General features: G+C 51.6%; 1 protein-coding gene across 6 annotated transcripts in view; it reads left to right on the top strand.

Moving 5' to 3' along the window:
- The window catches only part of ARRB1 (arrestin beta 1), a 73967-nt gene that overhangs the window by 43886 nt on the left and 4505 nt on the right, over nucleotides 1-25576 (top strand). For 2 of the 6 annotated variants that reach the window (XM_040258845.1, XM_040258846.1), the window contains exons 2-14: nucleotides 6930-6960; nucleotides 8744-8804; nucleotides 11796-11840; nucleotides 12576-12772; nucleotides 14062-14121; nucleotides 14927-14994; nucleotides 17808-17943; nucleotides 18976-19060; nucleotides 19486-19558; nucleotides 20518-20655; nucleotides 21954-22037; nucleotides 23240-23263; nucleotides 25442-25512. In XM_040258845.1, coding sequence (XP_040114779.1) covers nucleotides 6930-6960; nucleotides 8744-8804; nucleotides 11796-11840; nucleotides 12576-12772; nucleotides 14062-14121; nucleotides 14927-14994; nucleotides 17808-17943; nucleotides 18976-19060; nucleotides 19486-19558; nucleotides 20518-20655; nucleotides 21954-22037; nucleotides 23240-23263; nucleotides 25442-25512 — 1073 coding nt within the window. Of the gene's footprint in view, nucleotides 1-3753; nucleotides 4030-6929; nucleotides 6961-8743; nucleotides 8805-11795; nucleotides 11841-12575; nucleotides 12773-14061; nucleotides 14122-14926; nucleotides 14995-17807; nucleotides 17944-18975; nucleotides 19061-19485; nucleotides 19559-20517; nucleotides 20656-21953; nucleotides 22038-23239; nucleotides 23264-25441; nucleotides 25513-25576 lie in introns of those variants that run through there. The other 4 variants (XM_040258847.1, XM_040258849.1, XM_040258843.1 and 1 more) reach the window with 3 other exon arrangements.

Here is a 25576-nt window from a genome sequence, read left to right as displayed (position 1 = left end):
GAAAAATAAGGGATATAAAGGAGTGAGTGGGTGGACGGATGGAATATCCTTTAACCCCTGTTAACAATTGGGCATATTTCCTTTCCTTATACTCATTTATTGGGTTTGTTTTTAAAACTGAGATATAACTTACATACCATAGTATTTGCAGTTTTAGTGGTTTTTAGTATTTTCACAAAGTTGTATAACCATCACCACTAATTCCAGAGTTTTCAGCACCCCAAAAAGAAACTCCTACCCATGGGCAATCACTTCGCTTCCTGCCTCCCACCAGCCTCTGGCAACCACCAAACTGCTTTCTGTCTCTGTGTAGTTGCCCATTCTGGACATTTCAAATAAATGGGATGAAACAATGTATGGCTTTCTGTGTCTGGCTTCTTTCACTTAAAATATAATGTTGATCCTTTCAAGGTCCATCCATGTTATAGCATGAATCAGTGCTTCATCCCTTTCTATGGTTGAATAATACTCCATTGAATATATATGCCACAGATAAAAAACACGGTCAGCGGTTGGTGGCATATGACAGTTAGGCGTAATGCCACTATGAACATTTTTTTGTGTGTGGACATCATTTTCAGTTCTCTTGGGTCTCTACCTAGGAATGGAATTGCTCAGTGTTGTTGAGCGGAACTGCCAGACTCTTTGCCACAGTGACTGCACCCCTTTGCTAACCACCAGCAAAGTGTGAGGGTTCCTGTTTCTCCACATCCTTGATAACACAGGCTTATTGTCCTTTTTTTTTTATTATAGGTCTCCTACTGGGTGTGAAATATCTCATTGTGGCTCTTTTGTTTGTTTGACCACGCTTCATAGTTTGTGGGATCTAAGTTCCCTGACCAGGGATCGAACTGGGGTCCTTGACAGTGGAAACGCAGAATCCTAACCACCAGACTACCAGGGAATACCCTTGTTGTGGCTTCAATTTGCATTTCCCCAGTAACTAATCATCTTTTTATGTGCTTACTGGCCACTTGTATACCTTCTTTGAAGAAATGACTATTCAAATTCATTGCTTGATTTTAATCAAGTTATTTGCCTGTTTGTTGTTGAATCATAATAGGATCTTTATATATCCTGGATACTAGACTCTTACTAGATACATGATTGGAAAATATTTACTCCATTCTGTTTTTTCACTTTCTTGATAGTGACCTTTGAAACTCCAAAATTTTTAATTTTGATAAGTTCAATTATCTACTTTTTTTTTAGTTGCCTGTGCTTTTGATGTCATGTCTAAGAAACCATTGCCTTATCCAAGGTCATGTAGATTTATACATATGTGTTCTTCTAAGAGTTTTATAGCTTTTCCCTTTTCTCTCTTTCTTTTGCTGGGCCTCGCATCATGTGAGATCTTAGTTCCCCAATCAGGGACGGAACTGGTGTGAGGTTGGGGGGTTTATTTTTTTGCATATGGATATCCAGTTGTCCAAGAATCATTTATTGAAAAGACTATTTTATCTCCTTTGTCTTCTCTTTGTTCCCTTGTTAAAAATCAATTGACTGTAAATATATGGGCTTAATTCTGGACTCTCAATTTTGTTCCATTGATTTCTATGTCTATCTTTATGCCAAGATCACACAGGCTTGGTTACTGTATCTTTGTAGTAAATTTTGAATTTGGAAGTCTGAGTCTTCCAACTTTTTTTTTTTCCCCAAGGTTGTCTTGGGACTTCCCTGGTGGTTCAGTAGTTAGGATTCTGCTCTTCCACTGCGGGGAACACGGGTTGGATCCTTGGTCAGGGAACTAAGATCCACAATGCCTCAAGGAATCGCCAGAACAAGACAGATGAAAAAAGAGGGCAAAGCGAGACAGAGACACTCAAGCAAATAATTACAGTAAAAATTATATTTAAAAAAGATTGTCTTCACTATTATATTTCCATATAAATTTTAGGGTCAGCCTGTCAATTAATGCAAAAAATCCAGCTGGAATTTTTATAGGTATTGCATTGAATTCATAGATAAGTTTGAGGAGTGTTGCCATCTTAACAACCTCCAGTCTTCTTCTTTCTTTTGGATATTTATTGAGTATATATTTGAGCTGATGCCAAACATACTGTTTTGATTGCTGATTTCTGCTTAATATTCTATCATAAGCATTTCCCCATGTTATGAAAGATGCAAGCATAATTTCATTGCTATGCAATATCCCATTGTTTGGCTGTACTGTACAAAATGATAAATTCTTGAATGTTGGGTAATCTATCCAGGAAGGTACTTTGTTCTGGGTCCCTCATGATGCAGGCTTCTCCCTACAGGCACAAGTAGATATTTGGGAGGACTGGTAGCTCTAACAGGCTGCACAGACACTGATAGAGCATGTTTGCTCTGGGCATGCTCTCTACAACAGTGGGTTTTAAACATTTAAAAATTTGCACCATGATATTCATTTTACATTGTAACTCAGTTCACCTGAAACAGAAATTTTACTAAATGATACTTAAATTTTTAAAAAATTAGTCAGGAGAAGCTGGTCTGCTGTAGTTACAAATAACCCCCAAATCTTAGTGGCTTAAGAGGTTTCTCTCATGCTGTCTGTCATTTAGCAGGAGAGCCCTGGAATTTAGTCTCTGAAGGCTTCCCCATCCAGATCATTGCTGGTTTCAGTGACAGAGGAAAGAGGCCATGGTAGGCAGAATAACCAACCCCTGCCACCCCCGCCAACAGTGTTTACATCCTAATCCTTGGAACCTTTGAATATGTCATATCATTTGGCAAAGGGGAATTATAGGTGCAAATGGAATTGAGTTTCCTAAAATCAGTGGATCTTAAAGTAGGGAGCTGCATGTATTCATGTGGTGGGTCTCTAAAAGTGGAAGAGGGAGGCAGAAGAGGAGGTCAAAGTGATGCAATGTGATAAGAATCTAACCTGGTGTTGCTGGCTTTGAAGATGGAGGAAGAGGCCTTGAGACATGGAATGATGGTGGAAAGGGCAAGAAAACACGTTTACTCCTAGAGCTTCTGGAAAGGAACGCAGCCCTGCCAACACCTTGATTTTAACCTGTGTGTGCATGCTCAGTTGCTCGGTCATAGAGGAATACTGGAGGGGGTTGCCATTTGCTCCTCCGGGGGATCTTCCCCACCAGGAATCAAATCACCATCTCCTGCATTCCCTGCATTGGCAGGCAGATTTTTTTTTTTTTTTTAAACCCCCGAGCTACCTGGGAAGCCCCATGATTTTAACCTAGTGAACTTCTGAACTTGAAACTGTAAGCTACTACGTTTATGCTGTCGTAGGCCACTAAGTTTGTGATCATTTATTGTAGCTCCCATAGAAAGTGAATATAAACAGCATGGGGTCCTCATGCACCAGCCCTTAAATACTTCTGCCTGGAAGTGACATAGGGCATTTCTGTTCCTATTTCGTTGGCCAGAGCAAGCTGTATGGGCATATCTAACTTCACAAGACTGGAGAAATTTGATCCACACATATGCCCAGCCTTAGAGGGGATGGAATATTGGTAAATACAGTAATATCTACTACTTGCCATCTGCACCTTATACTTATATCTTCTACTTCATTCAACAACAACAGCAAAAGTGCTACTGGCAATTCTGTGAGTTGATTTCGTTGTCAACGAATGGATTGTGACCCTTGGTTTGAAACACATTGCTCTACCGACCCTACTCTGACCATGCCTGAGCCACATGACACACCCTTCACCTAGCTGATTGGCCCAGGCATGGGACACGTGACCAAAACTGACCAATCAAATTCCTCTCCTGGGAATTTGGAATTGGGCCATTCAGCCAGTTGACAGTGGGAAGCAGAGCAGAGGCAGAGTAGAAACAGGGTCAGAGTGAGAGCCACATGCAAGCCAAAATGATGGAGGGGCAGAAAAGCCCTGAGTAAGCAGAGAGAGTTGGTCCACAGAGACAATGGAGCAGCCGCAAGGAGAGCAGCGCAGGCAGGAGAACATGCGTCTCCAGGGGGAAAGGTGGAGACAGAGAGCCGCTGCCTGAGAGGTTGATGGCTTCCCCGTTCCTGGCTCCAGCCCCCGTGCGTCCTGCCTGCATATCCTTCCCGTGAGATTTTTGCTTCTTTCTTTGCTGTCTCCTTTTCTTGAGTTCTGCTTGGTGGGTTTCTATTCCTCGTCTCCAGGGAGTCTTACTCAGCTAGAACGCTGCTGGCATTTCTTGTATGAGACTCAGCTTTGGCTCTGAGGATCAGGCTTGCGGGGCACTGATGGATGGGACTTGGGGATGAACGAAACCCAGGCATCCCACAGTCTGCAAGTTTGCCTTTGACTTCAGTCTTGCATGTTTGTGTTTGTTCTTCCAAGTGGACAGACAGAAGCCATCTGTGAGGTGTTGCACAGGGTGGGGGGGGGGGGCCCCTGGTGAACTGGAAGCACCCCTACACGGGCCTTTTTTTCTGACAGTGTTGGGGTCAGGAAGCCAGTGGAGTTGTTTCAGGGACGGTTTGGCTGTGGGACAGAGTGGAAAGGACACAGGCTTTGGAGACAAGCAGCCATCATTCACCTCTTTGAGCCTCAGTTTTCTCATCTCTGAAATGGGATTGTGGAAGGATCCACAGCAGTGTTCTGGGGAAAATACTCAGAGAAATGACCGTGACAAGGGTGTATGAGCCTAGAGGGCACGGGCAGCTGCTGCTTTTGTTGCCTGAGGAAGCCATCAGCATCCTGCTCCCAGAGAGTGTGGCCTGGGACTGACTGAGTTAGCAGTAGGACGTCACCCAGTGCTGGGCCGGCCGGGCTTCCTGCCCCTCGTCACCTTCACTCTCCTCCTCGCTCCTTACTCACTCTTTCATTACATCCCCCTCCTCCTGTCCTCAATTCCCCTCTTTTCTGTTATTCTTGATGCTGATAAAAACACCTGCTTTAGGAAAGCAGCGGGGTTGAACATAAAATTACCTATCTCCTTGTATACTGTCAGAAGGCAGCCAGGCAGAACTGGGTCTGAATCCTGACTTATTGGCCCTTTGCTTGCTGTGTGCCTCTGGGAAAATTCCTACATCTCTCTGAACCTTAAGTTTATCATCCATAAAATCAGAATTATAATGCTCATTTCACAGTGCTGTAATGAGAAGTAATTAATTGGGCACTCAACTAATGCTAGTTCCTTCTTCTTTTAAATGTTAATTTCTTCTTACTTTCTTCTTACCCGCCTTCCTTCCCTCTTTCCCTATCACTCCTCCTAGCTGCCCCCTGCCCCCACCCCGGCCTCTTATCACCAGGGTGCCCCTAGTCCCTCTCAGGGGTCACTGGGATGGCTTCTCCTGACTCAGTTCTTTGTGGCCTCTCCTTTCCCTCTGACCGGGGCTCCCGAGGGATGGACTGAGGCTTCTGGAAGCAGCGGGGATTTCGGTGGCATGTCACTTCCCTGGTCTCCTCTGCAGGTCCAGCCTTAGTTTGGGAGTTGTTGGTTCAAATCGTGTCATCTGTATTTTTTAATCTCACTTTGGTAATTATTATGCCCCAGCTGACTGTTTCATCTTCACACTCCAAACAATGATAAATATTTATGAGGAGGAGAAAACCCAGAACTCCTAGGGGAGGTAGGGGAGGGATATGCTAGGCTCGTATTTGCAAGCCAAGCTCAGACCCATCAGTGGTCCCTTGGGCCCCGGAAGTAAGGGGTGGGAGTGATGGGGGGAGTGCTATGGAGGCAGCACAGAGCCACAACCTCAGTCTCCTTCTGGGAGGACTTGCTGATACTTTGGGCCTCACCCCGCCTTGCCCTGGAGGCCTGCTAGACCTCCTGCCCCTCTTAGTGGCTGCTTTTCGGCTCTGTGTCTGCTCTATCTCTCTGTGACTATCTCTTCCTCTCTTGTTTGTTTGTTTTATGATCTCTTATTCCATCTTTTACTGTCACACCTCCAGGGCCAGCATCCCTTTCCTCTCCCTTCTTCCCTCTCTGCCCTCCTCTAACACCCTCTGTCTCTACCTTTATTCTCTCCCCCCTCAACATTCCTCAGAGCAGTTCTGGGGCTGGATGATGGGGGACAGGCAAGAGACTCCCAGACCAGGCTCAGGGAGAGACCAGGAGGAGCTGCAGGGGACCACCTCTGCCTGACTCCAAGTCTTGTGCTCTGCTGTGCCATCCCAGGCACATCCCCTCCCTTCCTGGCTTCATGCTTCAGTTGCTTCCTCCCCTAATTCATTCATTCATATTCTCAACTAATATTTACTGGCTGCTTGCTTCCTGCCATTCATGAACACAGGTATGTCGAATACCTACCAGGTGTGCCATTCTAGGGGCTTGGGATGCAACAGAGGATGAGAGACAAAGCCCCCTGCCCTCGTGGAGCTAATAGACAGGGGTTCATTTAACCCCAAAGTCAGCTGTGCAGTGGGTTAGGGAGCGGTGAGTGCTGTGGGAGAAGGGCAAGTACAGTGAGAGCTCTGGCACTCGTGGGCAGGTGCAGGGTGAAGCTTCATCACATAAGGTGTGGGGCTGGGCCAGTGCATGCAGGCAGATCTATGCAGGGAGAGCGTCCCAGGGAAAAGGGACTGACTGCTGAGGCAAGAAGTGCCTTGCTGTGTTGGAAGAAAGGCAAGCAGGCTTGTGGCTGGAGGGGACGGGAGGGGAGTGGGAGGGGTGATGCTGCGGTCAAGGAGGCGGGCAGACGCACAAGGCTGTGGCTCTGCGTGAGCTGGGATGGTCTGACCTGTCTTCGAAGACTCCCTCCACCTGCGGGGTGAGGAATAGACCAAAGGGGCTGTCAAGGGCGCCCAAGGGGGCTTTCAAGGGCGCCCAGGGGAGCTATGAAGGCAGGCGCGGTGTCTCAGATTGGTGGAGATGGGGAGACCCGATGGTGCTGGGCACTGTTCCTGCTCTCTGCTTGTATGGAGCCTGCAAGTCACTCCAGGCCCCTTGTTCTGGTCCTGCTGAGAGATGCCCCGCAGGCACCTTCCCCCAGGGCGGAATATGCTAACCTGACCTTCCACTCTTTCTCTCCCCAGGGTGTTCAAGAAGGCAAGCCCCAATGGAAAGGTGAGTCTGTGGCAGCCCCACCCCGGCTCCTCTCTGTCCCCAAACTCTCCTTCTCTCTTGGGCATCTTTACTGCCGTGAAAGACTGGCACATCCTGTCTGAGGAGGAGACACAGCCCTGTCCTCCCTCAACTACAGTGACAGGGACCGTCTCAGCAAACTGTCTGAGGGGGGTGCTATAACTCCCCTGGACTTTAGGGCGCCCCTGCTCTGGTATGGGGAAACACAGCCTATCCCAGAGAGGCTGCCTTGCCTTGTGAGTGCAATAATTAGAGCCAGTGCCAAGGGCCTCAGGGGAACCTAGTCCTTTGGCATGAGCGGCCCCTGGAGCCTCTATTGAGCCCTATTATCTGGGGCCGCTCCCAGGGCCCACCCCACTCTCTTTCTTAACATAGCCCCAGGCCCTATCCTGATTTCCTCGCAGGTCAGCAAATGGGTATGACTGACATTCCATGTCAGTTCTAGGCTGAGCCTGTGGGGGTTGGAGTAAGGTGTACTGAGATAAAAATAAGGCACAGCCAGATGGGGAAGGCAGACATAGAAAAACTGATCAATATAAAGTGCAAGTGTGCAATGGAGGGGTGCCTGGGGGCTGCAGACCCAGCCTGGGTGGTCAGGGATGGTTTCCCTGAGGAGAGGTGCACTCCCAGGCAAGGTAGGGAGGAAAAGAACATGCGAGGCATGAAGATAAATCACAGGGCATCTGGGTGGCAAGCAGGAGCAGAGGGAGCAGGAGCTGAGGTGGGGGTGGCAGAGCTGGGTCCTGGAGCCTTGGAGTTGGGCTCAGAAGACTGGACTCCTGGCCCGGGCTGGCAGATGACATCATTGTGTGTGCTTACATCCCCCTTCTGCGCCCACAGCAGACATCACCAATCACTGGCCACCCTTTCCTGTTGAGGTGATATTCCATCTTGGGTTCTTCTCAACCCAGGGCCCCAGGCAGCCCCTACCAATCAATCAGAGTTGACATTTGGAATGAAATTTGTTTGTCATCTTGCCTCTGGACACTGAGGAATCATTAGAGTGTTTTCAGACCAGACTTCCATGGTTAGATTTGCATTTTACGATGACCAGTCTGGCTAAGGTGGGGAGAGAGGTCCCAGGTGTGGGAGGCTCCAGGCAGTAGATAATCAAGGAGCTGGTGCATAATCCTGTCAGGCGTGGCTGTGAAGACAGAAATCTGATGGAGGGTCAGTTGTCAGCATGGAGGCATTGTGGAGGAGCACAGAACATCTGGAATGACGCTCTGGATTCTAGCTCTGGGGTTCTCCCGTGAAGGCTGGCAACCAGCAGGGCACAGGCTCACAGCCTTGGAGAACAAGTCCTTGTTTGAGTGGATCCCTGCAGACTGCACAGAGGCGGGGAGCTATGAAGGGCTCAGAGCTCAGTGTTCAGAGCCCCCTCACCTCTAGGTGCCACTGGCCCTGCTCGGGGTACCCCCTCCTCTCAGGGATGCGCCCAGCCCTCCCACTCAGCAAGCACCTTTGCTGCTGCCACTCCACACTCAGTGGTGCTTGGTGTGAAGGTCCCCACAGGCCTCAGTGTCCTCATCTGCAAAATGGGAGCAAGAACTTCTTTGCAGGGTTTTGGGATAAACAGGTGCTTTAAATTTTATACAAGGCCTTGTTATTCCTAGTATTAGGACTGGGGATTAGGTCCATGTCCAGTTAGGATTTCGATGGTGAGGGTTAGGGTTGGGTCCAGGGAGTTCAGGGGCAGCTTCCAGGGTCTCCTCCAGGGCAGGGGCCCACAGCTGCTAACACCTTCTGTGCCTTTCTTCCCCAGCTCACCGTCTATCTGGGAAAGCGGGACTTTGTGGACCACATCGACCTTGTGGAGCCCGTGGGTGAGTCCCTGGAGGCCGGGTGGGTGGGGAGCGGTGGCCTGACCCCTCCCAGAAAAGGGCAGGTTGAAGTGGCCCAGGAATATCCTGCAGGTCTCCAGAGGGGCCTGGTGCCAAGAATAGGATGTGTGTGGCTTTTGGCTCTAGTCAGCAAAGACTAACCAAGCAGCTGCTTTCCTCTTCAGCTGAGGGGTCTGTGAAAGGACGTTGTGGGAAGGACAGAGATAGGAAGCGGGGCGAGCATCCTGACGATAAGGACGATGAGGATGTCGATGACCGCAGCCGCCACTTAGCATCAGGCTTAACTGTGTACCCAGCACTGGGGGAACTACTGTTATTACCATCCCAAGCACAGAAAGGTTAAGTGAATTCCTCCAGGTCACAGAGCTAGTAGATTGAGGAGCCCGGATTCAAACCTGGGCTGTCTGGCTCCACAGATACTTCGTTCTGCCCCCTTCTGATGGCAAAGGGTGGGGAGATGGAAAGAAAACCTAGGGGCTTGTGAAATGGAGGCTGTCTTCACTGACATGGGGTTCTTACCAGGAGGCTGGGCTGTGGCTGAAGGCACCTTCCAAGGACTTTTTCCACTTCAGGGCTTCTCTCGACCTCAGCACTCTTGAGGTTTTGGATTGGATCGTTTGCTGGCAGGGCCATCCCTTGTGTTGAAAGATGCTTGGCAGCATTCCTGGCCTCTACCCATTAGACACTGGGAGTCCCCCATCCCAGTATGGCAATCAGAAATGTTTTCAAACATTGTCAGATATCCCTTTGGGGGGCAAAATCACCTCCGATTAGGATTCTAAGAACTGTAGCTTTCCTTAAAGAACCTCAATCTCGTTGTCTCTTCCTACAATTTGTTTGAGGGAGGGAGGCCTAGGATTAACCCTAATTTACAGATGTGGACAGTGAGACCCAGAGAGGTTAAATGATTGAAGAGGGACATGAACAAACCCAGGTGAGACCAAAGAAGGTGATAGGTTGGGAGGCTGGGCCCTGGAAACGGCAGGAGGCTAAGTCCAGATGAAGAAAGTGGGATGTGTTGCTTGGGGGAAAAATTCACAGGGAATGTGGCCTGGAAGCTGTTCTGGGGCCAAGAGGGCAGGACAGACGTGTGGTTCCAGAGCCCAGGTGGGAGCAGATGGAGCAGAGAGCCAGGTGTCAGCTCGCTAGGAGGAAGGTCTTTGTGACCTTGGGGCGGGAGGCCTGGCAAGTCCTGGGGTCGCTATGCAGGCTGTGGGCTGCAGTGTCCAGCTCTACTCTGAGTCCTTCCCTTCCTGGCCTGGAGCCAGACAGCCCTACTTTTCCTACCAGCCTGTTGGGTGCTCTCTGAAGCTCACCAGCCTCTCTGCCATTTCCATCTCCCCATGAACTTGGAGGTGGGGAGCAAACATGCCTGTGTTCACCTGTGGCCTGCTCACCTGTGGCCAAGGCAGTTTCCTATGGGCTGTCTGAGGCCAGGGATGTTCCCACCCATTAGCCTTTAAGAATAGTAATGGGGTCATGGGGGCTGGGCATCACGGGGTCTGGGGAGAAGGGCAGGAGGGATCTGGCTCCCCTAGTACACGTAGGCACCCTGAGCACCATTCAGCCAGTGTTCACAGAGCACCTACTTCATGCCAGGCCCTGTGCTAGACCCTGTAGATCCCGGTGAGTCCTGGGGCATCATACCAAGTTGATCAAATGACCCACAGTGAGAAAAACTTCTCCTTTACATCATTGAGCAGAGAGGGCATCCTTTGTCTTCAACTGGACTCTGTACTCTCAAGGTCAGGCCTTGGGACATTCTCCATGGTCACATGTGCCAGGCACAGGCTAATACTTTAAATGTATTAATTCATTTAGTCCTCACAGGAGCCCTATGAGGTGGGTACTACAGGTCTGCAGATCCCGAATCCAGAAGCTCTGAGAGCACCAAATTGTTCATGAGTTTGACACAGAATTCATTTAGTGGCAGCCTGGCCTGAACTGATGGGAGGTGACTGATGCCTTAGTTAACCTCTTGGTGAAAATAGTTTCCCTGCAGAGGTTTTAATGGGCTAGACAAGGGATGCTGCCCCAGAGCTGGCAGAAGGCATTAGAGAGATGGAAGAGGGACCACATGGCCTTTCTATCATTCAAAACTTCTGAATTCCACAGTATACCTGATACTGGGGTTTTGAACTCATCTTCTTATTCTGACTAACAGATGAAGAAAGAGAAGTTAAATAACCTGCCTATAGTCATGAGCTGGGTTTGTCAGGCCAGCCTGGGTCAATGGGTGGAGGGGCATGGTGGTAACACTCACTGGCTGCTGGCCTTCCCATTTCTCTCATGATGCTTTTGTTTTGTTTATAATGATTTTATTTATTTTTGCCTGTGCTGGGTCTTCGTTGCTGTTTGGCCTTTTCTCTAGCTGCAGGGAGCTTTGGCCACTCTGCAGTTGCCATGCTCGGACTTCTCGTTGTGGTGGTCTTGTTGCAGAGCACGGGCTCTGGGGCGCTCGGGCTTTAGTATGTCCAGTGTGAGGGCTCAGTAGTTGCAGCTCCCAGGCTCTGGAGCATAGGCTCAGTAGCTGTGGCACACAGGCTTTGTAGCTCTGCAGCATGTGGGATCTTCCTGGATTAGGGATCTAACCCGTGTCTCCTGCCTTGGCAGGCGGATTCTTCGCCACTGTGCCACCAGGGAAGCCCTCGTGATGCTTGTGAACAGACAAATGGTCGGGTTTGAATTTAACATGGTGTTTGGGGCTCAGACTTCCCTGGTGGCGCAGACGGCAAAGCATCTGCCTATAGTGCAGGAGACCTGGGTTCGATCCCTGGGTCAGGAAGATCCCCTGGAGAAGGAAATGGCAACGCACACCAGTATTCTTGCCTGGAAAATCCCATGGATGAGGAGCCTGGCGGGCTACAGTCCTTGGGATCACGAAGAGTCAGAGACGACTGAGCGACTTGACTTCACTTTTTCGGGGCTCAGAAGTTTGAGGTCATGTCTGCTCATTCCCTGTCCTTCCTCCAGATGGAGTGGTTCTTGTGGATCCGGAGTATCTCAAGGAGAGGAGAGGTGAGCTGTGGCCCCTGCCCCGAGCCTGACCTCCAGGCTGGGGCCTTTCTGACTCTCTGGCAGGACACTGGCAATAAGAGGGGCAACAAGCCCATCCCTGCCCCTCCCCACTGGTTCTTCCCGTGAAGGCTCCAGTCAGCATCAGAGCAGGTGCTCCGGCCCCCTGGGGCAGCCCCGCCTGTACCCACTTTGGGAGACCCTTTTCATGTCTGAGCCCTTTTACATCAACCCATCATGACTGTTGCAAGGCTGGGGGATGCAAATGGAGCAGGAGGTAGGGTCTTATTGTATAGAAGAGAAGACTTATTCCTGAGGCAGTCAAGGGGTTGTCTAAGGTCAGCAGGAAGAAGGGAGGTGGCAGTTGGGTGGAACAAGACACTGGGCCTTCCAGACCCCACCTAGCACTGGTTTCCCCACCCTCTAATCTTCCCCGGTGTGCTTCTTCCAGGCCCCCATTGACCCTGTCAGGCCCTCTGCACACACGCCCTGGACTGCCGTGGGGGTGGAGAAGGAACGAACCCATCCAGCAGTCAGCCCTTGCCTCCTCCCCGGGCCAGGCACCTGACACCCTTGTCCCGAGGGCAGCACCACCCTCTCCGCAGGAGCTCTGGGACAGATGTGTGCCTCCGAGAGACTGGCAGGGGAGCCAGTTCCCGGGCTGCAGCTGGCACTCTGGGTGGGGGGCATGTTTGTTATCCTTCCTGGACCCTCCTCAACACCCCCTTGCTCCCACAGTCTATGTGACGCTGACCTGCGCCTTCCGCTACGGCCGCGAGGACCTGGATGTCCTGGGCCTGACCTTCCGCAAGGACCTGTTTGTGGCCAACGTGCAGTCTTTCCCGCCGGCCCCCGAGGACAAGAAGCCCCTGACCCGGCTGCAGGAGCGCCTCATCAAGAAGCTGGGCGAGCATGCCTACCCTTTCACCTTTGAGGTCAGGGACCGCCAGCCCCTGGGGCCCCATTCCAGAAGCCTCACCTCTAGCAAGCCCTCTGGGCAGGCACACGGGGGCAGCTGGGCAGTTTCCCCAGCGTACCCTGGGGCCAGGGCACCGGCACTTACGCTGCCTGGTAAGTGTCTCTTCTCTGGCCGCTGCCAGAGGTGTCACCCTTACCTCTGCACTGCTGCCCGGACCCTCCCAAGTCCAGGTCATCGGTGGGAGAAGGAGGGGTCGAGGGGGATGCTGCAGAGAAAGAAGGAGTTCTTTCTGGCCCCTGGGTCACTGCAAGGCTGGCTCCTCCTTCATACTGGCTGCCCACTAACCCTGCTTCCACCCAGCTCCCAAACAAGAATGGCAAGTACTGGATTTCCCTGCGCAGCTGCCTTTCCACTCCAGGATTCTGGATTTTCAGACCTCCTGTTTCTCAGACTCTGATTCTGTGATTCAGTAAAATCCCCTGACTGTGAGAGTCAGAGAAGGAGAGAGGATAAGGAGCCATCCTCTCTGTTATAGACACATTATGGCTGCTGTAACGAACCCTTGCAAACCTAGCAGTAATTAAACCTGCCAATTAGAATACAAATGTGTTATTTTACAGTTCTGAAGGTCGGAAGTCAAAAACAGCTCTCATGGGCTAAAATCAAGTGTCAGCAGGGCTGCATTCTCTCTGGAGCTCTGGGAGAGAAACTGCTTCCTTGCCTTTTCCTGCTGCTAGAAACTGCTCACATTCTTTGGCCCCTGGCCCAGCCCTTTTCCATCTTCAAAGCCAGCAATGGCTGGTCCAGTCTTTCTTGAAACCCATCACTGTGATGCTAACTTTTCTGCTCCCTGCTTTCACTGCTAAAACACTGTGATTACGGTGGGCCCACCTGGCTAATCCAGGGTAATCTCCCCATCTCAGGATGCTTCACCGAATTACACTGTAAGACCCTTTTGCCCTTTTAGGTAACATTATCACAGGTTTTGGAGATTAGAATGTGAACATCTTCAGGGATTATTCTGCCTACCACAGTGCACATCATAGAAAGACCTTTTCCGCTCTCGTTCTTTGGGGGCTGTGATGCACTGAAATCCTTGGCTTTATTGCAGAGGCCTCTAGTGTAACATGAGGCGTAGCTTAGCATGTTCTGATGGGGTAAACATGGGCTGTCCTGTGAATCGCCTAGTCTGATGGAAGGGACGTGGTCAGTCCTTAGGGGCCCAGGTCTGATTAATGTGTGTGGGGGTGGGAGGCATGGAGAGGTCAGCGGTGAATGTGACAGGTGTCTCTGTCCTCTTAACAGATCCCTCCGAACCTCCCATGCTCTGTGACGTTGCAGCCAGGACCTGAAGATACAGGGAAGGTGGGTCACCCCCGAGGGAGCATCTCTCTGGGTTCAGGACACTGTGTCCCCAGGTCCCCAGCTCTCTCTCTGTCTGGAGGGTGCTGGAATTCTCCCTGTAGAAGCCTCCTTGTGTGTAAGCTAGGCTGATCCCACCTCAGATAAGCACTCTTTTCAGACAGGGTGGCACATATGGCATCACCCTCATCCCCTACATTCAGTTATGTGCCCAGGGCCTCTCCCAAGTCACTCTCGCTGGCCTTGGTGTTGGCTGCAGAATGTTCTCTGGCAAACCGTCCGGCCTCACAAACCCTGTGTGGAGGTGCAGTCATCACTGCCTCACAGGTGGGGAAACTGAGGCTCAGACATAGGTGACCCCATGAGTGTTCCAGGCCTCAGAGCTCGGAGCCTGTTTCCTCATCTGTGAAATGGATGTGGTGGGATGTACCTCATCATCTGGTCCAAAGGGTAGGGCAAGATGCTGAAGGGGTGCCCAGGGCAGGGTCTGTGTGGTTGGGGGTGGGGGTGGTCCTATATAGGGCTGCTGAAAGGCTTGTTGTTATTTCTGGGCAACTGCCTTATTGAGGACAGTGCCCCCCAGACAGCCAGGACTCTGGAGCAGAGCTGGTCAGGGAGTAGCTCTGCGGGAGGGTCAGACGAGGGAGGCAGCTCCGCACAGGCTGAGTGCAGGGCTCCTACTCAGACGAGGGCATCAGGCCTGGGGACCTGATAATTGCATCCAGCGGCCTTGTTAAATGAGAGGGTGGGTAGGCCGTGCTCAGCGGAGCCGGCCTTCTCCACTGAGATCAGTGACCCTCCCCTGCAGGCCTGCGGTGTGGACTACGAAGTGAAAGCCTTCTGTGCGGAGAACCTGGAGGAGAAGATCCATAAGCGGTGAGGAGGGTGCAGCTTCTACCAGTCTGGGTGTGGGCTGCCTGCTGGCAGAGGTAGGGAGACAGGACAGGCACGGTTCAGTTGGAGGAAGACAGAAGTAACAATGCCTGGAAGTGGGAGAGGAGGGGCCTTGCATTCCAGCCTTGGAAACTCCAAGGGCACTGGGGAAGGCTGGCAGGTGGGGTGGGCTTCCTGGAGGAGGTGGCTCCATTACCCTGACTCAGGCCTCAGTACTTTTTCCTTTGCATCACTGTACCCGCTTCCCTTATTGCCCTGCTTCTAATCTCTTCCTCTCCAGACTACATGTCCTTTAATTTTGTTTTGGAAAAAAATCTGAAATTCAGATTGTTTTAACAGTGAGCAAGATGTTTCCCGGCCAGCTTGGACCCCCATTTCCCAGTTCTCCTGGGAGGTCATCAGCAGGAGGTTGTGGGGGTGGGGTAAGGGGTGTCAATGGAGGCTTCTGAACAGGGAAGGGAAGTGGAGAAAGTGAACCCACCCAGGGCAGACAGAGGAGGTCCACCATGTCTCAGAGAGGGAAGCATTTTCATGGAGAGACACAGCCCTGGGCAGACAGACAGCCCAGGCTAGCAGCCAGAAATAGCTGGCCCTGATTTATGGGGTGAGCTGCCCAACCCCGATCTCATACCTGCCCCTCTTGGGGTCGGGCTTTGCTTTGCCTCCTGGCAAGGCTGGCCAGGGTCCCCAACTCTGTGTCCTGCTGCAGGCTTCCAGAGGACGCAGCATCCTCTTAGGGAGTGGGCTGAGTTTGCCACCTGGTGGTCATATGATGCATTGCACCCTCCAACTCCAGTTGGGCAACTTACAGCGTGTAGGGAGATGAGACCTTTGTCCCTTGCTTCTCTGTTCCCTGTTTCTTCTTAAGACTTGCGACCAAGAGAAAGGAAGAGGGGTGTAGGTTGTGCTAAGTAGCCTACCTAGAGCAAGGAAGGGAAGGCAACATTGAGAGCCAGCACTCTCAACCTGTTACCAATTTGACATTTTAAGTCCACGCCAGAATTTACTAATAATGATAGAGCAACTCACACTTACCAGTTTATTAAGCACCAGACACAGTTCAATGTGATGGACATGTACAAACTAATTTAATCCTCACAGCAGCCCTAAGAAATCGGTCCTGCTATCATCACCATTTTACAGATGAGGAGACTGAGGCATAGAGGTTAATTTACTTAAGGTCATATAATTAGTATGGGGAGAATTAGGGCTTTTAAAAAAATGATTTCTTTTTTATGTAGATCATCTCTAAAGACTTTATTGAATTTGTTACAATATTGCCTGTTTTGTTTTGGTTTTTTTGGCCATGAAACATACAGGATCTTAGCTCCCCAACTAGGCATCAAACCTACACCTCCTGCATTGGAAGGCAAAGTCTTAACCACTGGACTGCCAGGGAAGTCCAAGAGCAAGGACTTTAACCTTGGTTATCCAGCTGTAGGAAATGGAGGTGGCTTATTTGAGAAATGGGAATGCTGGGACACCACCTGACTGAGTCGCCATCCCCTCACCAAATCTTCCTGGCCCCGTTTCCTCCCTGAGCCCATCATGATCATTGAGCCCCACCTCGTCTCTGAGTGTCCATCCTCTCACTGAGTCTTTATTCTCTGTACTGGCCTCTCTCCCCCTAATGGAATCCACACGCCCGTCACTGAATTCCATCACCTCTCCATGCCCTCGTATCTTCCTGGGGCCCTTGTCCCCTGTGTATATTTTTATTTAATAGCTATTTGGTAAGTATTTATTATATGGTAGCCAGCACTGTCTTAGATACTGAGAATACAGCAGTGAACAATTTAGACAAAAACTTCTGTCCTTAAAGCAGGAGTCCCCAACCTTTGTGGAGCCAGGAACTGGTTTCTGGCTGAACAGGTTTCTGAACAGGAAGACAGTTTTTCAATGGACCAAGGTCAGTGAGTGGGTGGGGGATGGTTTGAGGATGACTCAAGTACATTGCATTTATTGTGTACTATTTTCCCATTACTATTACATAAGCTCCTCCTTTGATCATCAGGCATTAGATACCAGAGGTTGGGAACCCCTCCCTTAAAGGGTTCATACCATTAGCGACATAAGGGATGCAGAAAGTGCTCTTTCTTAGCATCCTGGTGGTGGTGGTTTAGTTGCTAAGTCATGTCCGAGTCTTTGTGACACCATAGACTGTAGCCCGCCAGGCTCCTCTGTCCGTGGAGTTTTCCAGGCAAGAGTACTGGAATCTTCCAGGCAAGATCCTTCTGCAGGGGATCTTCCTGACCCAGGAATCGAACCCAGGTCTCCTGCATTGCAGGTGGATTCTTTACCAACTGAGCCACCAGGGAAGCATCCTGCTGGCTACCAAAACACAGATCCACACACAGTACTGCCATGGGATGGCTTGGCCTCTGATGTGGTGGGAGTTCAGACCAGGAAAAGATCAGAGTGGATGGATCCAGGAAGTTTCCTGGAAGAATAGGTGTTTGGCTGAGCCTTGCAGGAGGAAGCAAATGAGGGCAGAAGCCGGAAGATAGTGTTATAGGTTGTGGCCCAAGGTATGCAAAGCTTCAGAAATAGTACTAGAGGGACCATTATGCATGAGAGTGAGGATCTAGAGGATGCTAGGGACTCCCAGGATGGAGGAGGTTGGAGTGGGACCAGCTGGTAACAGGGCCCTATGCCAATGTCTGCAGTTTGGACTGGAGTCCAAGGAGATGGGAACCATGGCAATCTCCTGAGCAAGAGAAAGATGTGAGGGTCACAAGGGAAGGGGATGGAGGCGGGGGACTCTGGTCATCATTTGCTCTGCCCATGTCCACTAGGAATTCTGTGCGCCTGGTCATCCGGAAGGTTCAGTATGCCCCAGAGAGGCCTGGCCCCCAGCCCACGGCGGAGACCACCAGGCAGTTCCTCATGTCAGACAAGCCCTTGCATCTGGAGGCCTCCCTGGACAAGGAGGTAGGAGGTTGGGGTGGACAAGGAGGTAGGAGGTTGGGGTGGACAAGGAGGTAGGAGATTGGAGCTTGACATGGGTGGGGCTGCCCTCCCAGGGCTGGAGCCTTAGATCCCAGCTCTCTCACACCCTTTGGGATTCCTTGGGTGGGAGCTTCTGGCTCCAGCCTGAGGACCACAGGGCTCAGGGAAGCTGAGACCTCCTTGGGAGATTTGGGGAAGCCTCTGGGGACTGAAGGGGTGACAGAGGAGGGGCATGAGCCTGAAGGATGCGGTTGACTTCAGAAGTCAGTGTGCCTTCTGAAGAGTCCTGGGTCCTGGCCATCTCCCTGCATCCCCATCCCCCTCTGAAGTGTGAGCACCCCCTCTCCCTCTCGGGGGCACAGTGAAGGCAAGTGCTTGGGCCAAGATACAAATCAAGGCTTCAGTGAGGTTTCAGAGTCAGGGGTTGATGTATCACTTACTCTAGCCCCTCCAATGGACAGCAGGGGAAGCCGAGGCTTAGATAACCTGTCCAAGGCCTTACCGCTCTCATCTTTATTATTGTTATTATTACTGTTATCATTACTTTTGGTGACCAACCCAGGACTGGAGCCCAGGATTGTAGTGTGCTTAGTCACTCAGTCATGTCCAACTCTTTGCGACCCCGTGGACTGTAGCCCACCAGGCTCCTCTGTCCATGGGGATTCTCCAGGCAAGAATACTGGAGTGGGTTTCCATGCCCTCCTCCAGGGGATCGTCCCAACCCAGGTCTCCCGCATTGCAGATGGATTCTTTACCATCTGAGCCACCAGGGAAGCCCAGAGCCTAGGATTATTACCTTCTAATTCAGTTATCTTTCAAGGTCCACAGGAACTTAAGTCTGACATGCCTGGTGGCTTAGCATCAGTGAGAAGTGACTGATGAGCTTGGGGCCAATGTCAGAGTGGCCAAGGCCTGGGGAACCCTAGGAAATGTGTGTGGGGCTTCATCTCCCTCCCCTTCATCTAAAGCTTTGGAATCTTTCCCCTTTCCCCGGCTACTTCTTCCACCTCCCAGATCTACTACCACGGAGAACCCATCAGCGTCAACGTCCATGTCACCAACAACACCAACAAGACAGTGAAGAAGATCAAGATCTCGGGTACCCAGGCAGAGGGCCAGTCCAGGGGACGGGCAAGGGGACTCCTTCCAGAGGTTGGGGGCAGCCGAAGGCTCTCCCTTTGCTAACAGCCCTGTAAATAACTAGCCTGAAGGGAAGACTAAGGCCTGCTCTAAGCTGAAGGGTAAGGCTTTTGAGGCTGGTAATGCAGGCTGCTTACTGGCCAGGTAATGAGTGTACTGTTGAAGCCCTTCTTCTAAGTTTCCTTGACAGAGCTGTCCTTGAGGGGGAGATTTTTGGTTATGGAAGGAAGTGGGCCTGTTCAGGCTGCCCTTTGGGTGGAGGATAGGGTCCATCTCCTGCAGAAACTCCTGGTGGCCTCTGGCTGTTACCTTGGGCTGAACATCCCAACTCGGAGAGCCTGGGACCCCTGGACTCACCCACCTCGTTTCCCTCTTTCTCTGCAGTGCGCCAGTATGCAGACATCTGTCTGTTCAACACAGCCCAGTACAAGTGCCCTGTGGCCATGGAAGAGGCTGAGTAAGGAGCACAAGCCCAGCCTTGGACGGGTGGAATCAGCTGGGGAAAGAGAAGCCCTGGGTCCAGTTATAGTATAGGTCCAGTAGCTCTTCTCCACCTGGCAGAGGGTCTGGCCTTAGACTTGCTGCTCAGCGTAGATGGCCCTGAATAGCTTTTTTAAAAACCACCCAGCCACTTGGTTTAGCTACAAGGAAATACATGCTCCAGTCAGGGAAGAGACCCACTAAAACTAGAATGCAAAATAAGAGCCAGTGAACCTGCAAGGAGTGGGGCTGTGGAAACCTAGATTGCCTGGAGCCTTCTGAATTGGGGTTGCCGCTGCCCCCAGTGTGCAGAGAAGGAAGTGGGGGCAGAGAGATGTGACTTGCTCAACCTCACAGGGCCAGCCAGTGGCAGAGCTGGGGCTCCAAGGCTTGCTGCACCCCAGGTCTCTTATTGTTGAAAAGGGGCTGGGGGGTGGAGCAAAAGTAGGTAAAAACTGAACAACCCAAACACCTTACACACAATGGATAGAGATGAGATACAGCAAGTAAGGTCTTCATTGTAGAACTTAGGAGGTGAGTGATCACTGCACAATTCTTTCAGTTTTCCTATATGTTTGAAATTTTTTCATAGTAATACGTTAGGGGGAAAATAGGCCACACCCTCTCCACTAAAAAATATTATCCTAGTCATACAGCACGGGGCCAAACAGTACAATGAATTTTTAAAAACTTGCAGCTGCTTAGAAACCACGAATGAAGTTGATGGATCACCCCAGAGTCCCTGTTGTTTGCATGTGGAGCAGAGATGTCCCCTTTCGGTGGCAGTGGTCTCCCTGCCAGAGCTGGGCCTAAAGGTGGGCCCTTCACAGGGGAGGGAGGCTTAGAGCAGGGCTGGGCTCTGTGTCCTGGGTGGACTGGGGGTGAGGCTGGGGTTGGCTCTGGGGGCATCTCCACACTAGTCCCCCTTCTTTCCAGTGACACAGTGGCACCCAGCTCTACGTTCTGCAAGGTCTACACGCTGACCCCCTTCCTGGCCAACAATCGAGAGAAGCGGGGCCTCGCCCTGGACGGGAAGCTCAAACACGAGGACACAAACCTGGCCTCCAGCACCCTGTGAGGACCCACCCCCCCTAGTCCCAGGCTCCCCACTGTGTGTTAGTCGCTCAGTCGTGTCTGACTCTTTGTGACCCCATGGACTGCAGCCTGCCAGGCTCCTCTGTCTATGGGATTTTCCAGGCAAGAACACTGGAGTGGGTTGTCGTGCCCTCCTCCAGGGGATCTTCCCCACCCAGGGATCGAAGCTGGGTCTTCTGCATTGGAGGCAGATTCTTTACCATCCTCCCCCAAATGGATCCACACCCACCTTGGTCCCAGCAGGGCCAGCACAGGCTCAGGCTACCCTCTCCCTGACCATTGCCAGGGCCCATCCTCATGAGCTTGAACTGCCAGGGAAGCTGTCACCCAATCCCACCCCTCTCCAGGGGTGCCCAGAGAAAACGATGGACCACTCCACCAGGCAGCCTTAGTCAGTGCCTTGCCCAGGGGAGGGTGACATGGAGAGGCTTTGTGCAGGAGGCAGCTGCTCCTGACCTGGTCGTGTCTTCAGCTGGATAGAGTGCGTCCCTGAGGCAGAGCAAGGCTGGAAGGAAGGATGGAAAGAAGGAAGGAAGGGCAGGAGAGGCTTCTGGAACGGTCCTGGGAGGAGAGGATGAATGAGGATGGGGTCTGGGAGTCCAGAGAGATGAGGGTGGTGAGCTGGTCTCAACCACATGTGGAGGTGTCTTGGAAGGGATCCCACGGATCTTACCCCAAGGTCACCACTGCCTCTCTGAGGCCACCCTGCTCTAACGGACACTGGGGGTTATGAGGACCCCTCTTACCCTGCCTGCTGAGGTCTGGCCCTTCCTGGGGCCTGACCCACCTCTGCAGCGCCTCTGCCCGCAATTCTAGCCCAAACGCTGTCTCACCCGCCTTCACATGTGCTACCCACTTCCCTTTTCTTCCCTGACTCAAATCCTACTTGCCTTCAACACCTAGTGAGCACATCACCTCCTGCAGGGTCTTTCCCTGTGCAGGCTCCCCTCCCTTTGCCTGCCCACTGCCCTCTCCTCTCTGCCAGCAGCAAGAGAAAGGGAAGCCACCCAGCAGGAAGAGCCCACCCCTCACCTCCTTGCTGGGACTTGGCTCCGGGAGGGAAGGAGCTGGTTCCCAGGGCAGCACAGCCAGACTTGGGGCCCAGTGCTCTGAGTTCTTGTTCCCCAAGGGCAGGCCTCGCCTTTCTCACACACCGGGTTCCACCTGCACCTGGTGGCTGAGTGGTCAGGAGAGGGACCTGCGGCGCTGGCCTGGCGCACCCCATCCTGCCGTGTCTCACAAGACCCGTGAACCGGCTTCCCTACGTCGCCTTGCAGGTTGAGGGAAGGAGCCAACCGGGAGATCCTGGGCATCATTGTTTCCTACAAAGTGAAGGTGAAGCTGGTGGTGTCTCGTGGCGGGTGAGTGCTCCAGCCCAGCCCAGCCCAGACCCCAAAGGGTGGGCGGGAAGGTCCCTGACGGCCACACCCAGTGCCCCATTCTGCCAACTTGCTGGATCTTGTCTTGTTCCTCTTCCTTCTCCTCCACCCTTTTCCCTTCCTGCTTCAGAGGCTTTCAGCCCCTCTCTTTTCCTCTCCTCTTTCTCCTCTCCCCCTTTTCTTCTTCCTCCTCCTTTACCTCCTCCTCCTCCTCTTCCCTGTCCCTGGTCTGGGCACATGGGAGGTGGCGGGAACTTCCTAAGAGTCTGTGCCGTGGGGTGCTGTGCCCCTCATCACATCTCAGGGCACAGCACCCACCATACCTCCACTTATGCCCAGGCTGATCTGCTGGGGAAGTGGCTCAAGGAGCTCAGAATCCCAGAGCTGGATTGAGGGTGCTCTGACTGTCCCATTTTACAGACAGGGAAACAGAAGCCAAAACAGTTCCCCACACATTTCCCGAAATCTCCTTCTCTAACTCAGGTCACAGGCTGGGTGCTGGGGTAACGACAGTAAACTAAACATATTCCTTGATCCAGAGCAGAGTCGGGTGGAAGCCCAGAAAGAACTCGCACTTTTCCTCATATACTGAGCCAATAGGTTGTTATCAATCTAGAATTAGGATTTCTAATTTGTCAGAGGGATTCTTTTTAATTCATAAATTTCTTTGAAAAGATTGGAAAGCTAGTAGCATTAGACATCAAGTCTCCTTTATTTTTAGAATAATGCCTCCTGTGGTGGTGGTGTATAATACTGGCCATGTATTACAGGACATCTCAGAATTGTAGATCTCAAATCCTGTGTCCTCTGACTTTTGCAAGACCCTGGGGTCTTGTGCCTCAGGCTCCTTCTTGAGGCATCCTCAGGGCATCCTAAAGTACTTCCTTCTGCCATTGGATAGCCCCAGCTTCCCCAGAGCCGGCAGCTCTTGTGTGTCTCCTTTACAGATGAGGACCCTGGGGCTGCCCTCGCAGGCAGTTTGGCTGAACCGGGCCTGGTTTCAGTCCCCCTGGCAGGGCTCACACCACTTCTGTATATCCCTGATGAGCGGTTATACCTGGGGTGGGTGGAGTGTGTCCCTGGGTCTAATCTACCCCAAAGTGTGGTGAATGAACTTGCTTTCTGTTTTCTTCCTCTCTGAACTCTCTCCTGACCACTTCTTCCGCCTCCTCTGACCCACCCAGCCTGTTGGGAGATCTTGCATCCAGGTAAAGCCCCTCCCTTCAACCTGATCAACCCACCTTCCTGAAGGGCCCAGAGAGCATTGTCCTGACTGTCCAGAGCCACAGGCCCTGGGTAGGAAGGACTCTTAGCACTCAGTTTTTTGATTGCCAGGCTCAGGCACGTGTGGGGACTAGGACTGTCTCCGGAGGGGCTGGGGAGGTGCGGTTTCTCCTTTCAAACCTTGCCCTGCTCTTCCATCCCACCCAAGTGACAAGGACCTTTGCAGACAGCAAAGTGGGCTTCGGTGATCTGGGAGTGGCCCCCAGTCAGTCTGTTTTACAGGATGTTTTGGATAAACTCAGGCTTCGTGGCTTTCAAACCCTTCTACATGAATGAGAACTAACTGCTGGCTGAGTGTTGCTAAGAAGTCCTGAGGAGCTCTGCTTCTGTAGACAAGATTCCTTGGAACCAGCTGGATCCGCATGCATTTTCCACAGATTCATGTGCCCCAAACCCAGTGGCTTTGCTTCCTCCTGTCCCAGGAAGCTAATATTGCTCATCCCAAGAAACCTTATTCCGTTAGGAGATGTGACATTAATTCAATTCAACTTGATTCAATCTAATTCAGGAAGGAGTTCTTGAACCCAGATTTGAGCCTAGCCTTCTGAGGGAGCCTGAGGTCCCAGAGAAGAATCAGACACTGCCTGCCCATGATTGCTTGTCACCTGGTGGAAGGAAGGTTAAGGTCCACATTCTTCCATCCATATTCCAAATGGCGGTCTCAGTCTTCCACCAGCTTCCATTCTGATAGCTCACTTTTCCAAGTGAACTGAAGAAGCTGTCCTCTATGGAAGCAAAAAAAAAAAAAAAAAAAAAGCAAAAGACAAAACCAAAGTCAAACAAAAAAGCCACATTGTTTCAATAGCTTTATGAAACCTCCATGTCCCTGTTGAGGGGAAGTCATGATTCTGGCAGGCACAAGCTTCACAGTTTAACCAAGCCTTTTACCTACATTACCTCCTGGAAGTGGTTCTAGAGGGTGAGTAGAGTTAGCACTGTTTTCTAGGTGAGCTCAGTGAGACTTAAAGATGTAAACTGCTCCTCAGTGAATAGAGGGGCTAGGGGAACATCCCTTTCTGGTTGCATAGTTGGTTCCCCTGACCACTTCATCCCCTGCCCCATCCTTCCCTCAACCCGGCCCTGGCAGCAAAGTCAGTAAGGTGATGTGCCTGGAGGTGCTCAAGGTTGACAGGGCCTCGTAGGGTGACACTCCCCTGCAGAGTAGAGGAGCTTTCCAGGCTGCTTTTGTCCAGAGTGGAGAGAGAGGGTGGGTGGAATCACCTTCTCAGTTCTGAGTTGTTATCACACAGGGTTAAGGGTACGAATTAGGGAGTCAGAATCCTCAGCCTGTCAGTTTCTTTTAATAGCTGTAGAGCCTTGGACAAGATATGTTTTCTCCTTGGTCTCAGTTTCCCAATCTGTACATTGGGTTATAATAGTAGGGTTGTTGTGAAGATTAAAAAGAGTGACTCTAGAGTACTGCTTGGTGTAAAGTCAGCACCCTGTCAGTATCTGTTCTTGTTGTTATTCTGTCAATCAGGGCCAAGGGCAGAGAAGCCTGGTCAGAAGCACTAGTCAGTAGCACCACCTCTTCCACCCTTCCACCCCCATAGGGCTTCAAGGCTCTGAGCGCAGTGTAGACAACTCTGTGTAGACAGCTGAGACCTGGGTCCCATCCAGCTTGAATTTGATTAAACTGCCCTCAGCAGTGCATCATCTAGGTTGCAGGGGGCACTTTCATAGGACCCCCCTGGAGATGTTGAGAGATAGGAGAGTGAGGGTGGGAGGAGTTTCAATCAGGAAGTTGGGAAGGACAGTGGCAGGGGAGGCTGGGCTGTGACCATTGGAGGTCCGCAGGATCTTGGGGCCCCTTTGGAGCCACCCGGTAAGCATGCTCACTGCCCCGTGCCACCTCCCAGCTCATGGGAATTCAAGGAGCCTTCTCGGGAAAGGGGAAGTTTCCATTTCTTTCAGGAGCCAGAAGAGGTATCCCAGATAGGCTGATGCTCAGAGAGTGGTGGGACTGGGGCTTGGGGCCCGATTTCCTGCCACTTGGTCCAGAGCTACCTCCTCTGATCACAAAACCTTTCCCAGTCCTCAGACTGATGGGGCATTGAGTCTGGGATTGGGCTCAAGGCTCAACCTGTCTGGGTCTCTTTCAGCGATGTGGCCGTGGAACTGCCTTTCACCCTAATGCACCCCAAGCCCAAAGAGGAACCCCCACATCGGGAAGGTAAGCAGAATCTGTGGGTTCCTGGGACAGGGTTTCCCTGTCACCCCACCTCTCACTGAGTCAG

This window comes from Oryx dammah, unplaced genomic scaffold (genome assembly GCF_014754425.2).
Source record: "Oryx dammah isolate SB20612 unplaced genomic scaffold, SCBI_Odam_1.1 HiC_scaffold_17, whole genome shotgun sequence".
In the NCBI taxonomy this organism is placed as follows: domain Eukaryota; kingdom Metazoa; phylum Chordata; class Mammalia; order Artiodactyla; family Bovidae; genus Oryx; species Oryx dammah.
The sequence above is the reverse complement of the archived record's forward strand: the minus strand, read 5'-3'. Positions and strand labels throughout refer to the sequence as shown.